This window comes from Eleutherodactylus coqui, chromosome 4 (genome assembly GCF_035609145.1).
Source record: "Eleutherodactylus coqui strain aEleCoq1 chromosome 4, aEleCoq1.hap1, whole genome shotgun sequence".
NCBI classification, from domain to species: Eukaryota; Metazoa; Chordata; class Amphibia; order Anura; family Eleutherodactylidae; genus Eleutherodactylus; species Eleutherodactylus coqui.
The window spans coordinates 149,128,488-149,142,647 of record NC_089840.1 but is presented as its reverse complement, the minus strand read 5'-3'; the positions used below and the strand labels follow the sequence as shown (position 1 = coordinate 149,142,647).

At 41.2% G+C, this 14,160-nt stretch overlaps 1 protein-coding gene across 1 annotated transcript in view; it reads right to left on the bottom strand.

Moving 5' to 3' along the window:
• Positions 1-940: 940 nt before the first annotated feature.
• The window catches only part of TAF8 (TATA-box binding protein associated factor 8), a 28,822-nt gene continuing 15,602 nt past the window's right edge, over positions 941-14,160 (bottom strand). Inside the window, exons 6-8 of the mRNA XM_066600298.1 lie at positions 12,973-13,120; positions 9,837-9,979; positions 941-1,409 (exon numbers count right to left, since the gene is read on the bottom strand). Of these exons, the coding sequence (XP_066456395.1) occupies positions 1,278-1,409; positions 9,837-9,979; positions 12,973-13,120 (423 nt within the window). The 3' untranslated portion in view covers positions 941-1,277. The remainder of the gene's footprint in view (positions 1,410-9,836; positions 9,980-12,972; positions 13,121-14,160) is intronic.

Sequence of the window (14,160 nt, the reverse complement as noted above, 5' to 3'; positions counted from 1 at the left end):
TGTAACTTTCACCAGTTGCTTGGGTAAATTATAGTAACTCTGTGGGTGGACAGAAGTCCCTGCCTCCTTCTGCTAAACCCAACCACTTTTCTTGACACATTTCAAAAGTTGTTACTTTGGCACATTTGCACAATAATTGGCAAACAAACCGCAAAATGACAATTTGTTTTTACACCAAAAACTGGCAAAGCCTTAAGTAAATTGCCCTATTTAGAAATGTCTGCAACAAATCTGCCGTGCAAATTTACACTTAAAATAACAAAGCACCTGTATGCACAATTTATCAAATTGTCTGAAAGAAAAACTTTCTTTGTTGCCAATAACAACCAATCACAGCGCAGTTTTCATTCTCCAAGAGAGCGGTAAGAAATTGTTGTTAGATCAGTTGCTATGAACAACAAAGTTTTTATCCTGGACAGTTTCATAAATCTTCCCATGTATGTGTGAGAGAATAGCATGTTATTAGTAATCTAAAAAGATTAGAGGAGGTCCAGCTCATCCAATGGAAAAACGTATAAAAACACCAAAACTTTAATTTGACATGCTTCTAACAAAACAATGTCGTGCAGACCAAAAATGACCATAATTCAAGAGCCCTTAGTCATAGCAGGAACTGATGAGTGCTGGATGGGATGGCGCAAGAAATGCATCAGTGGGTTTACAGCATTTTTCTTGTGTATTATAGTCATATTTGGTCTGCACGAGATTTTTTTTAAGAAGCATGTCAAATGAAAGTTCAGTGTTTTTATAAATTTTTCCCATTGGATGAGCCGGACCTCCTTTTGTCTTTTTTGCATGTTTGCTTCCATGCTTTGGCAAGCTAGCATTTTCCTCTTTTGTATTTTTAGTAATCTCACTTTTGTCCCGGATGGTTTGGTTAAGAACATTTGACACCGGGAAACATTATTTTTGCTACTCATAATATTCTAGACACAGTATGTAATTTTCCTTTTTTATTAAGAAGTTCAATACAATGACCATGCGCCCACGTGGCGCACACACTTATAAGAAAAAGTAAAGAAATAAATCAAAACTGCTCTTCTTCTTTTGACACAGTGATAGAAGGTCCGTCTTACATTTTACAGAAAATATTCTTGCCCTCTTGATGGACAGTATTTCATGAGTCGCACCAGCAATCCCTAAGACATCCAAGTACATGAGTAATGCCAACTGCTCGGACTGTGGCTGGTAGAGGTAGTATGTGCGGCACTGCACACTCTTCAGCATTTACCCATCAGTCTATGTGTCCACAGAAAACTTCCTCATTTTTGATGCTGTTACTTTTTACGTCTCAATTTAGGCTTCTTTACAGGTCGGAGGTAAGGATTATCTATCAGTGTCTCCTCACCGCCCTTCATTGAATTCTGCTGCAGAACTGATGAATTTTCTTTTTCCGCGCCAGTCTCATCCTAGCAGCAGAACAAAAAGCAGAAATATTAATACAGTGACTAATGTGACTAAACAAACAGTGGGAGAATAACGTAAACTTCAACATCCAGCCTCGGTTAACTCCAAGTTACTTCCATAAAACTCTCCACTCTGTTACCAGCCCTTATGTAACAGATTTGAAAACAGGAAGGGGGGGGGGGGGTTGTCATTATGTAAAATCCTGCTTAAAGCCTGCATTGTGGGAAGATATATGGGAGGGAGATGAACATGTGGAGTCTCTATGAGTAGGAATACACGGAGGAAAAAAAACATAAAATAATTCTCATAGAGGTTTTCTATAGACACCAAATATAACAGAAGCCACCGAAAATCTGTTACTGAGGCAAATCAATGAAGCAGCAAATCACAATGAGGTAATTATTATGGGGACTTTAATTATCTACTGGGAAGCCGAACCCTTCGTATCTCTTAAAGTAGCAAGTTTCTGTCAATTACTAAAGATAATTATCTTACCCAACTTGTACAGGACCCAACTAGGGGGACGGCCATGTTGGACTTAGTATTAACCAACAGATCTGGAAGAATAACAGGGGCGCAGGTTGGGGGGCACCTGGGAAATGGTCACTATAATAGAATATATTTCAGCTTGTCCTTCAAGAGAGTTTTATACAGGAGCTACGAAAATACTAAACTTTAGGACGGCCAAGTTCCATCAGCTTAGAGATGTCCTTAACCCCATAGACTAAGACAATGTCCTCAGAATTAAGAGTACAAACAGTAAATGGGAAAATGTCTAGAAACATCTTAAATACATTCGAATGACCAGCTTTGAATTGCAGATTCCTTGATCACTGTCCGCATGGACGATATGCGGTTATAAATGGGCATAGAAAGTTATGGCTTTTCGCCAGTTCACTCAAACGTGTGGGTAGCAATTGTGGATTCCGCGAGTGCAAGAAAAATTGCAACATGCTATATTTTAGCGCGGATCCTGCACATATGGTCTCCATTAACCCCTTGAGTGGCAGGTTTCTTACCACCCTGTCAGACCCACCAGGGCAGGTTTTTTAAATGGTCTAATCATTTCATTTCAACTAATTTTGCAGTTGCGTTTCAAGAGCCATAACTTTTTCCTTTTTCCATTTACACGGCCATATGAGGGCTTGTTTTTTGCGGGACAAGTCGTACTTTTTGATGGCATCATTTTTGGGTATATATAATGTATTGCATAACTTTTGTAAAAAAAATTGTAGGGAGATTGGGGGAAAAAAAAGAAATTCTGCCATTTGTTTTTTGGATTAGATCTTTACGGCGTTCAGCGTGCAGAATAAATAATGTGATATCATTATTCTCTGAGTCAGCACGATTCCAGCGATACCAAGTTTATACAGTTTTTTTATGTTTTGTTATTTTTGTACATTTGCTTTTGTGTGGCCACATTCCAAGAGCAGTATTAATTTTATTTTTCTACTGCCAGAGGTCTAGAAGCCGTTGCTTTGTGCAGGATGAACTCTAGTCTTCATTTATCTATTTTTTTGGAACATGTAAAATTTTGAATAATTTTTATTCCATTTTTTCTAGTGGCAAGATTAACAACATCTGTAATTCTGGCATGTTTTTTATTTTTATTTTTCACTGCATTCTCTGAGCAGTATAAATAATATATTAAAGTCATTCTACAGGCTGGTACGATTATGTCAATACCAAATTGTAATAGTTTTTTTTTTTTTCACGACTTTTTCACACTTAAAAAAAAATTAATTAATTTAAAAAAAAAGTTATAAAAGTTTAACTCACCCCCCTTCTGCCATATCTATAATAAAAAAATCTAAATCATAAAAGAAAAATACATATTTGGTATCACCGTGTCCGTAAATGTCCGACCTATCAAAGTAGTGCATTATTTACCCCGCACGGTGAACGTAGTCCGAAAAAAGTAAAGAACGCCACAAATGCACTTTTTCAGTCACCCTGTCTCCCAGAAAAAATGCAATAAAAAGCGAACAAAAATTCATATGTATTCCGAATTAGTACTAATGTAAAATACAGGACATCCAGCAAAAAATGAGCCCTCGTTCAACTACGTCGACGGAAAAATAAAAAAGTTATTATGCGCAGAAGATGCAGCAGAAAAATTTTTTAAAAAATTAAATGTCTTTGAAAAAAACAAATACTACAGAAAAAAAAAAAAAAAAACATACAAGTTTGGTATCGTAGTAATCGTACTGACCCACAGAATAAAAGGTATCAGGTCATTTCTGTTGCAGTTTTTGTGGGTTTTTTTTTCATTTTAATCCATTTAGAATTTTGTAAAAGTTTTTCAGTACATTATATGGTACTTTAAATAGCACAATTGAAAAATACAGCTTGTCCCACAAAAAACAAGCCCTCATACAGCGACGTCGATGGATAAAGGAGTTATGATTTTTTAAACGGGGGGCGGGGGGGGGGGGGGGGAGCAAAAAAAAAAATGGGGAAAAAAGAAAAAAAGGGGCCGTGTCATTAAGAGGTTAAATAATGTACTAACTTCCTCCTCTCGGTCATTATGACGCAGGGATACCACATGTGTAATTTTATTTTTAATTTTTTACAGAGTAAAGGGAGACAAGTGTTTTTGTTTTTTTAATAATTTTTTAACTTTTTTCGTCCTTTTAGGGATCTTCCACAGAGACCCATCAGGACCCCCTGATCACATTCCGGGGGTCCGATGGTGACAGCCCTTTACATGCTGCAGTCACATAGACTGGAGCATTTAAAGGGTTAACACAGCAAAGATCAGAGGTTTTCTCTGATCTGTGCTGTAAGAGCTGGTGCCTGGCTGTCCTCTAACAGCCAAGCAGCAGCTCTCCCTGCCACAGAGACCATCGGTTGGCTTCTAACAAGCCGATGGTCTCTATGGCAACCTGTAAACAAAGCAGTGCAGGAATTTGAAATTCAGAAGCGGGAGATTGCCGGCAGATCGGATCCGTAAGGGGAGCTGAGAGTACTCACCCCCCGTCCTCCGCGCCGTCTGGCATCTTCTTCTTTCTCCTCAGCCCTGCCGCCGGCGTCTGTGCATGCGCGCCTGACGCATTACGTCACGCGCAGAGAGCCGGGAGGCCCGGGAAATTTAAAAACTCCCTGCTCCCGGCTAGTATGAGTAGCCGAGAGCAGGGAGCTGTCACCAGGAGCCGCTGTATGCAGTTCGAGGTCACATGATCGCCGCTATCCAATGGATAGCAGCGATCATGAAAAAGTTTTTTTTTAAGTTTTTAAAAAGTGTAAAAAAAAAAAAAAAACTGAAAAAAACGTTTGTTTCATCTCCCCTCATGGATCATATCCATGAGGGGAGATGAAATTAGGTACCTAAAGCCCCCAGATTTTTTTCAGACGTTGCCCGGCTTCTGTGTACGCATCCGTCGCCAAAATGGCGGACGCAGGCACAAAAGCTGCAGATTGGCGGGGTAATTTAAAATCTCCATGCACCTGGCTACTAAATGTAGCCAAGAGCCTGGAGATTTCATGGGGTGCAATGGTACATGTTTTCCAGTTACGTGATCGCCGTTATCCAATGGATAACGCCGATCACGTAAAAGTAAAAAAAAGCTCAATTTTCACCTCCTGTCACGGATCGGATCCGTGAGGGGAGGCGAAATTACTTAAATAAGGCCACCGACGATGTTCCCTGACGGTATCCTTATCCGCAGACCTTTCCTCAGTTTTGGCGCATGCGCTCGTTGCCAAAATGGAGGACGCAAGCGCAGAAGCTGGGGAGGGCAAGAGGAAATTTAAAATCTCCTTGCTACTAAAGGTAGCCAAGAGCTTGGAGATGTCACGGGGGGGCGCGGTGAGCGGTCTTCGGTCACGTCCACTGGATAATGGCGATTACGTAAAAGTTAAACGACAGTTAAAGTTTGACGCTCTGTTCAGTTTGGGCCCATTGTGCAGAAGATTAGGGCCACAATGGGTATGTTTCTGAACATGGGACAAATGGGGATATACATTTTGGGGTGAAAGTCTTTATTCCTATGTATGTTGTACAAAAAAAAAAACTATTTTTAAAATGACATAATTGCCAAAAATACAAAATACGTAATTTTTTCCTTCTGCATTACTTCGATTCATTTAAAAACGGTGGAGTCAAAATACGCAGTACACCCCTAGATGAATGCGTTAAGGGGTTTAGTTTTTATTATGGGAGTCATTTGTGGGGGATCTCTATCGTTTTGGCCGCTCAAGGGGTCTACAAGTGGGCAATGGGGCCTAAATCCCCTTCAAGCAAAATGTCTGTTCTGAAAACCACCCGCTGCTCCTTTCGGTTAGGGCCCCATTGTGCATACGGACAGAAGATTAGGGCCACAATGGGTAGGGTTTCTGAACACGGGACAAGCGGGGATATCCATTTTTGGGTGAAAGCCTCCATTCATATGTCTGCTGTCCATAAAAACTGTTTTTAAAATCACAATTGATTAAAAAAACAAAAATTGTAATTTTTTACTTATGCTTTGCTTTGATTCATTCAAAAACTGTTGGGTCAAAATAAGCAGTACACCCCTAGATTAATGCGCTAAGAGGTATAGTTTTCAAAATGAGGTCATTTGTGGGGGTCCTCCGCGTTTTGGCCGCTCAAGGGGTCTACAAGTGAGCAATGGGGCCTAAAACGCCTTCAAGCAAAATGTCTGATCTGAAAGCCACCGGCTGCTCCTTTCGGTTTTGGCCCCGTTGTACATACGGACAGAAGATTAGGGCCACAATGGATAGGTTTCTGAACACAGGACAAACGGGGGTATCCATTTTGAGGTGTAAATCCTCATTTCATGTGCACTATAGAAAAAAATCCTGTGTTTAAAATTACGTATTTGCAAAAATATGAAATTTTATTTTTTCTACTCTAAATTGCATTAATTCCTGAAAAGAAACTGTGGGATCAAAATACTTCTGACCCCCCTTAGTGAATACACTAAGGGGTGTAGTTTTTAAAATGGGGTCATTGGTGGGGTTATCTATAATTCTGACACCTATGAGCCTTTGCAATCTTGGCTTGGTGCCGGAAAATAAAGTGTTCCTCAAAATGTTGATAATTAATGTTAAATTTGTACGTCTCCTAAATGGTTTTAAAAAAACGAAAGTTTTTCAAACGTGCATTTAGAATAAAGTGAACAGATGGAAATATATATCTTAGCAAAAATTTGTACAGTATTTTTGCACATATTTGAGATATTACAGTTGAAAATGTGAAAAAATTACAATATTTTCAAAATGTTCCCAATACTAGCGCTTTTAATAAATATACACAAATTCTATCGGTCTCTTTTCACCACCTAAATGAAGTACAACATGTGGCGAAAAAACAATGTCAGAATCACTTGGATATGCAAAACCTTTACGGAGTTATATGTTAAGTGACACGTCAGAATTCCAAAATTTGGCTCCTTCACTAAGGCGCAAACAGGCTTCGGCACTAAGGGGTTAAAAGAGGTCTAGAGGCGCATGATGAGGACATTGTTCTTCCTCTTTACAAGTCACTGGTCAGACCACACATGGAATATTGTGTACAGTTTTGGGCACCGTTAGTCAAGAATGACATATCAGAGCTTGAGTGGGTACAAAGGCGAAAACTAAAGTAATAAATGAAATGGGCGGACTACAATACCCAGAGAGGTTATTTAGTTTACACAGAAGACGTCTCCTAAAACAAAGTTCATATTGTGCAGAGTTTACAGGTGCCACTTATCTCTATATCTGTATACACACGTCTTCACAAACACCAGAACCGAATAGACCACAAATCTCTGTGATCCAGATGCCAGTTAATATTTGTACAACTGCTCATCACTTTAGTACAAAAAGGACCCCTAAAATCTGACAATTAGAGAGCGAATATCCTCTGTGATAAAATGAAGAAGAGTTCCTGCATCAGCCCCTGAGGTCATCGGAAGGCAGAACACGGAGAAAGGACATTAATAGTCTGTGATCTTTCTTCTTTATGTCACTTAAAAGAGTTGTCTGAATTGTACTATCTGTGGAAACCCCTCCCTGTGCGGTAATATAGCAAATGGTGATAGACTCCCACCTCTGTGTACCGCACGGGTGCTGGGTCCTCCGCTCCGGTCTCTGTTGACAGCTGCAGTCCTGCCCAGATGTCGCAGAGGCTGCAGCCAATAACAGAACTCAGTGGTCGATCGCTGAGCTTCGCATCCGGCTACCCAACTATGGACAACTGCTGTGCCTCGGGTACCTCAGCAAGATCTAAGTTCCGTCCGGCTCTCCTATTCTAGGTGTAGCATGACATATTAGGTATGTGCTTGGCAGTGAAAGGATGAAACATTAAAATTTATACAAAGACACAAAGGAAGCAAAAAAAGAAATAGGTCCGAAAAATCACAGACATAAAAGAAGTCCCTCAACCCCTTAGTGACAGACAATACACCTTTTTACTGACCTCACTAATGGACTTTAACCTCTTAATGCCACAGGGTGTACAATTACATCCTGCACGTTTGGGGTATATATGAAGGGGGATCATGGGTTGATCTCGCTCCATACATCGCGGCTGACGTATGTATTCCAAAGTGGTACCAACAGAAACTACAGGACAAAATGAGAGCGACACAACTATGTTGATGGGAAAATAAAAAAAAGTTATGGCTGTAAGAAGATGCCAGCAGAAAATAATTTGTTAAAAATGTAAACAACACCCCCCTCCCAAAAAAAAACAAAAAACAAACAAACAAAAAAAACCTAAGGCCTCCTGCGCCCAGGCAAGGCGTTCCCCACATGCGGGATTCCCGCAGCGGAGTTCGTCCCGCTGTCCGGCCGGTGACCCCTGCCTACCTGTCCGGCGGCTCTGCACAGTACTGTGGATGTGCCGTTCGGCCTGCGCTCTGAAGTGATGAGTATTCCACGATACTTCCGCAGTGCTCACGGCGGAAGTGCCGCAGAACGTTCGGCTTCCGCAACCGATTTCTGCTCGTGGCGTTGAAATGGCATTTTGTCATTGAATACTATGGGCTGTATTTGCTGTGGAGTTTGGAGGCAGAAGCCCGCCACGGACTCCGCAATGCAAATACACCCGTGTGCAGGAGGCCTAAATCTGGCATTGTAGTAATCATACTGACCCATAGAATACACCTATCATGTCATTTTTTTGCAGTGTGTACGCTGTAGAAACAAGATGCACCCACAGATGGCGGAATTTCTTTCCCCACCACCATTTCATTCCACTTAGTTATGATTTTTTAAAAGGGGAGAAGAAAGAAACGAAAATCAAAAAAAAAGGGACAACGTCCTTAAGGGGTTAAATCTACACATACATCTTTTTAGACAGTGACTTGGCTGACTACTGACAGCCAGGACAAGAGAAACCCCTTTAACCCCCTTACATGCCACAATCAATAACAACTGCAGCATGCAAACAGATGACAGGAGGAGGGGGCTCCTTCTGTCACCATACAGAGCTATTGAAAGGCCTCATTGCGTACTATGTAACTCACCCAATTAGGCCCCGCCTCCAGCAGAGTCTAATAGGCTGCTGTCATTGACTTCATAAAATGCACTGCAATGTAGTATTCTAGCAACCAAATAATCGCATCTTCAAGTTCCCTTGACGGACTAAAAAATATAGTGTCAAAAAAGTTCAATAAGGTTTAAACGAAAGGAAAAAAAATCTAGTTTAGGAAATACATTTTCCCCCACAAAAACACTTTTTAAATGGATTAAAAAAAAAACAAAAACACAAAAAGAACAATAACAGGTATTGGTGCATTTGAAATGACCCAGACAATGAAAATATTTTGTTATTTGTCACGTACGGGAAACATTGTAAAAATTATTATAAAATTGCTATTTCTCTTTTGTTTGCCTCACAAAAAAACACAATTAAAAAAAATCAATCCAAGGGTCACATGTACCCCAAACTGCTACCAATGAACCTACAACTCTACTCACAAAAAACAAGACCTTACAGAGCTCCAATGACGAAAAAAATAAAAATGTTCTGGGTCTTAGAATGCAGCGATGCGGAGTGAATTGTTTTTCTTTAAAAACATGTTTTATTGTGCAAAAGTAGTAAAAAAGTAAAAGAAGAATCTCTATAAAATAGAAAAAAAAATTAAAAAAATTATAAGTTATACGACACATTATTTGTTCCCCAGAGTGCAGCCATCAAAAGTACAACTTGTACACTTAGTGTTTTTACTTTTGTCCTCTTTTTCTCTCAATTCTCATATATACTGTGATGTATCAACAAGATGTGCCCTTTTTTTGGTGTCCGCTGTTTTTGTATATGTATCTATTTTGGCTTAATAAACATTCCTTTAAAAAAAAAAAAAGTACAACTTGTCCCAAAAAAACAAGCCCTCAGACAGCAGTGTCAAGGAGCTATGGCAATGCAACAATGAAAACCGCTTGGTCTTTAAGGTTAAATAAATAAAATCGCCTGGTCACTAAAGGGTTAACACTGTACATACCGCCTGAAGGTGCATGGAGAGGTTCTCGTTATCAGTCTGGTCATCTTGCTCGGAAGAGTCAGTTTCTTCAACCTGCTGCAGTTCCAGCTCCGATGGGAGAAGAGCGTTCAAGTATGGAATAGACAGGGAGCGAGCAGCGATCACTAGGAAGAATACAACAAACGCATCAAGGCCCAAGTTCCAGGCGATTCCAGCCGGTAACATTAATCACTTGTCCACTGCATGGGAGATACTCCGACCGCTGGAACCCACTGATCTCTAAAGGAAAGCGGAGCACCCTTACTTGAGTTTGCCATCATTTCTTTAGGGCCACTCTGCACAGTCCCATTTTCAGGCATTTTAACGTGTGTATGAGCGACCAGCCTTTCCTTTATGGGATTGTATAATGGGGTCTTTCATTTTATACATGTATTTTTTTCTAGTATTTTTCAAGTTCTATAGAGAAGCCTATAGAGAATGGAAAAATGGTAGAAAATCCTCCGCTGCATCCTGCGTTACAGTTTTACATTTCACTATCGACTTCAAAGAACAGCCTGCTCAAAGACACTTCGAAAAAGCAAAGTTTTTTTCTCAAAAACGCTGTGTAGGAAACCAGCCTTAGGGCTCATGTCCACGGGCAAAATAAGAATTAAAATCCGCAGCGGATTTTAACTCTTCTCCTGCCCGCGGATCCGCACCCCATAGGGATGCATTGACCACCCGCAGGGTAGATAAATACCCGCGGATCGTCAATAAAAGTGATTTTAAAAAAAATGGAGCATGAAAAAATCTGGACCATGCTCCATTTTCATGCGGGTCTCCCGCGGGGACGGCTCCTGCGGGCTTCTATTGAAGCCTATGGAAGCCGTCCGGATCTGCGGGACACAAAAATCAGATTTTACTCACACGCTCCGGTTCTTCTCTTCGCCGCGGCGCCATCTTCTCTCAGTCACGGCCGGATCATTTTGCTTCGGCCCGGCGCATGCGCGGGGCACGTCACCGACGTCATCATGCACATCCGCCGAGCCGAAGAAAGAAGATCCGGCCGCGACGAGAGAAGATGACGCCGCAGCGAAGGAAGTATCCGGAGCGTGTGAGAGGTGAGTTAATTCTGATTTATTCCTATTTTAAGCGCTCATGTCCGCGGGGCAGGAGGGATCCGCTGCAGATTCTACATGGAGAATCCGTAGCGGGCCTGATTTTCCCCGTGGACATGAGGCCTTAGGCTAATTTCACATGGGTGCCCTTCACAATATAAACCTAGTTAATATAATTAAAGTTTATTGAGGCTATTTAAAACTAGGGCTTTAGACACGCATATAGGCTACGCTAGCCTCACTTGTGATTGTATGTCATGAGTGCAGGAACATGAGTTTGTTTATTAAACAAACACTTATGACTACGGGGAGATCCAAAACGGGGAAATCCCAAACAGTATTCAGAGTCGACCCTATACGTTAGTTTGGATGTAGAAGAGGATAAGGATCTGATTATAGATATGAAAGCAGCTGAATTTAGAGGATTCAGTTAGTACACAATTCGATTTGGACAATAATATCTCCCTTTGTTAGTAACAGAGGTTTCTGAGGCATCGTCCCCACATTACGGTTTATATGGCAAGTTGGGTCGTTGTTTAGTTTTTAATCATCATATTCCTATTTAGAAGGATAGTTTGTTTGTGGTTCAAGATGTTTCCCTGCTCTTTCAGCAGTTCATCAAGAACCTCATGAACGTTAAGTACTGTCACAATGGAATGGGAGAAGTCAGACAGAAGTGATATGCATGACTGGCCCATCCAATGCAATTGTCTGAGTACTAGATTTCCCTCAGCAGTTGGTTGGTGAGAAAAGTTTATTGAGTACCTGCCTAGAATCCTTTATAATCCAATCATTTATAATGTATAGGAGCTACAACCAATTATCTAAGGGAATCTCTCAAATTCTTGACTCCCTGCTTATCGCTACATGCACTCAATAGAGAATTCCTTGATTGTTGGCTTCAGTCTTAATAGGAATAGGTTCCAGGATATAGCGTTAGCCCAAAATACGTCGAGCATAAAGGCAAGGCTTCAACCACGATAGGTCAATCCTGCCAGAAATTCTCTGGAGCTAAATAAATTCGAAGGACAGCTCGAAGAGAACCCATAGACCTTAGACAGATGAAACTCAGCCAGATATCGCGGTCGGGAATGTGCGATTCCCCCGCATGTGTGAGGCGCTTTTCTTTAAGGTAAAATATTGATCCTCTGGTACAACTTTCAGTCGTGGCGGTGGATCAGCAAGTGTTTTTCCATTGTTCTTAATGGGAGACCTCCCATTGCACGCAGTGCAATGTGTTTTCAGGCCCCATTTAAAATAATGGGCGAGGCATTACAAGGAAACTACCAAAAATAGGGCATGCCGCAATTTGTTTACTGCATCGCACTGTGGTGTGGCTCATATTTATGCAAGATTTGTGCGTTTGACCACACACAAATCTTGCGCGCTTTCTCGGCTGCGGGAAAGCGTCCTGGAATACAATCCAAAGCATTTTGAAATCCTAGCTAAATTAATAAGTTTTAGTAATTTTTCATCTATAGGAGTGGAAAATATCTGCTGTGTAATTGTGCTTGCGGAACAGATTTTAATGTTGCGGAAAAAGCATGTAAATGGCTTTTCTGTACGTTTCCCCTAGCAGAATTTAACATTGTGTTCATATAGTGCTGCGGAATATGTTGGCGCTATACAAATAAAGATTATTATTATTATTATTATTATTATTATATAGAGGAACATATGAACAGAGGAAAATCCGCATAAACGAACAGAAATCAAATTTGCACTAAAATTTGCACTGAAAAAACACCATGAAATTTGCAACAAAGCAGAAACTTTCTGTCTTTTAGATTTCAGGATGGTTTATCAACTGCCTGGGGAAATTGCGTATCCGTCTGGCGTGAACACAGCCTTAGGGCGGTATGCTGCATACAACTCCTACTCGCTGCAGTTATGTGGGATGAGGGAACACAGATTCCTGCTGTTCTGTCACTTATTGGGGTCCTCATCTATTCAGTGGTCATCTGTTCAAAGTTAATAGCTGCAATACAAAGCACAGAGCGAACAGAGAGAAGATGAGGAGTTACTGATCTCCGCTAACTCTAGGACAGCTGTTATCTCACATGGAAAAGTGCTGGTATCATCCTTAAAAAGACTCTGTGTCTCTCCGGTCTTGGCCATAAATCGGGTGAGTGCTCTCTCCACGTCTCTACGCTGAGATGCTGCTTTCTCCCTTAAGACTTGGTAATCAGCAACCGGCTCGCGGCAGGTCTGAAGAAAGAAGTAACCAAATCAGCAAGAGGAAAATGTATATAATCAGTCGTCATAAAACCCAACTAAACGCCTGGAGTGTGGAGATATAAGACACACAAATTCCATGGATCTACTTCTGGTCTTATAACTCCCTTTATTCCCTCGCAATAAGCCCACAAGTGATCCAAGCTCTGTAGGCCATTGTCCGAGCTCTGGTGTCTACAAACCGCTGTCAGCTGGCCACCAAAGACATGCAATGTACAACTGGAAGAAGCATTTGTGACCACTGGCACTTTGCATTTACATTGTGTGAGTACTGTTTGCCTTACAGCCACATTGATGGTATTTTGGTTGGCTTTATAGTGGCATTTTCTTCGCTATATGGTTGACAACCATGTACCATAGATATACCGTAGCTTTAGTGCTGTGGTCATGATAAGCCCTGTGTTGAGGTCATTATGAGCATTTTATACAGCAGAGATACTCAACAAGGTCCGAACGCGAACCTTGGCCGCCAGTTCCCCGGACCCACTGCCAGCTCCCCTTCTGCCCTCCACTAACTGTATTCCGTGTGATCACACTATCAGCGCTGTAACGCAGCATCTCTCCTTCGGCTCTGGACTCTCAGTGATCTTGTGAAGGTATATGTATATATTGCCATATGTTTTTTATGCTTTATACCTATATGCGAGTTCTATTCAATTCCAAATGAGAAAAAACTTAATCTGTCGCCTTACATCATATATTCCAAAGGCCTTGCAAGGCGAAGACAAAATGTATCAAACCCAGCAAAGAAGAACCAGACACAAGGCCGTGTACTTGGCCGTTTTCCCAGAAGCGCCATATCAAGATGGAGACTGTTCAACCATGTACATAACTTTCACTGTCTCAGGCCGGAAATCCGGACTTCCCATATATGGTTATGAGCCCATCACCCATTCCTGGTGATGAGACAAAGGGTATAAGATCTCATGTAATCTGTAATAAAGCGAAGCGCAGCCATGTCCCCGTGTGAGAAACTATACCAGACCTCCGTGTGGTGTCTCTTCTTACCGCCG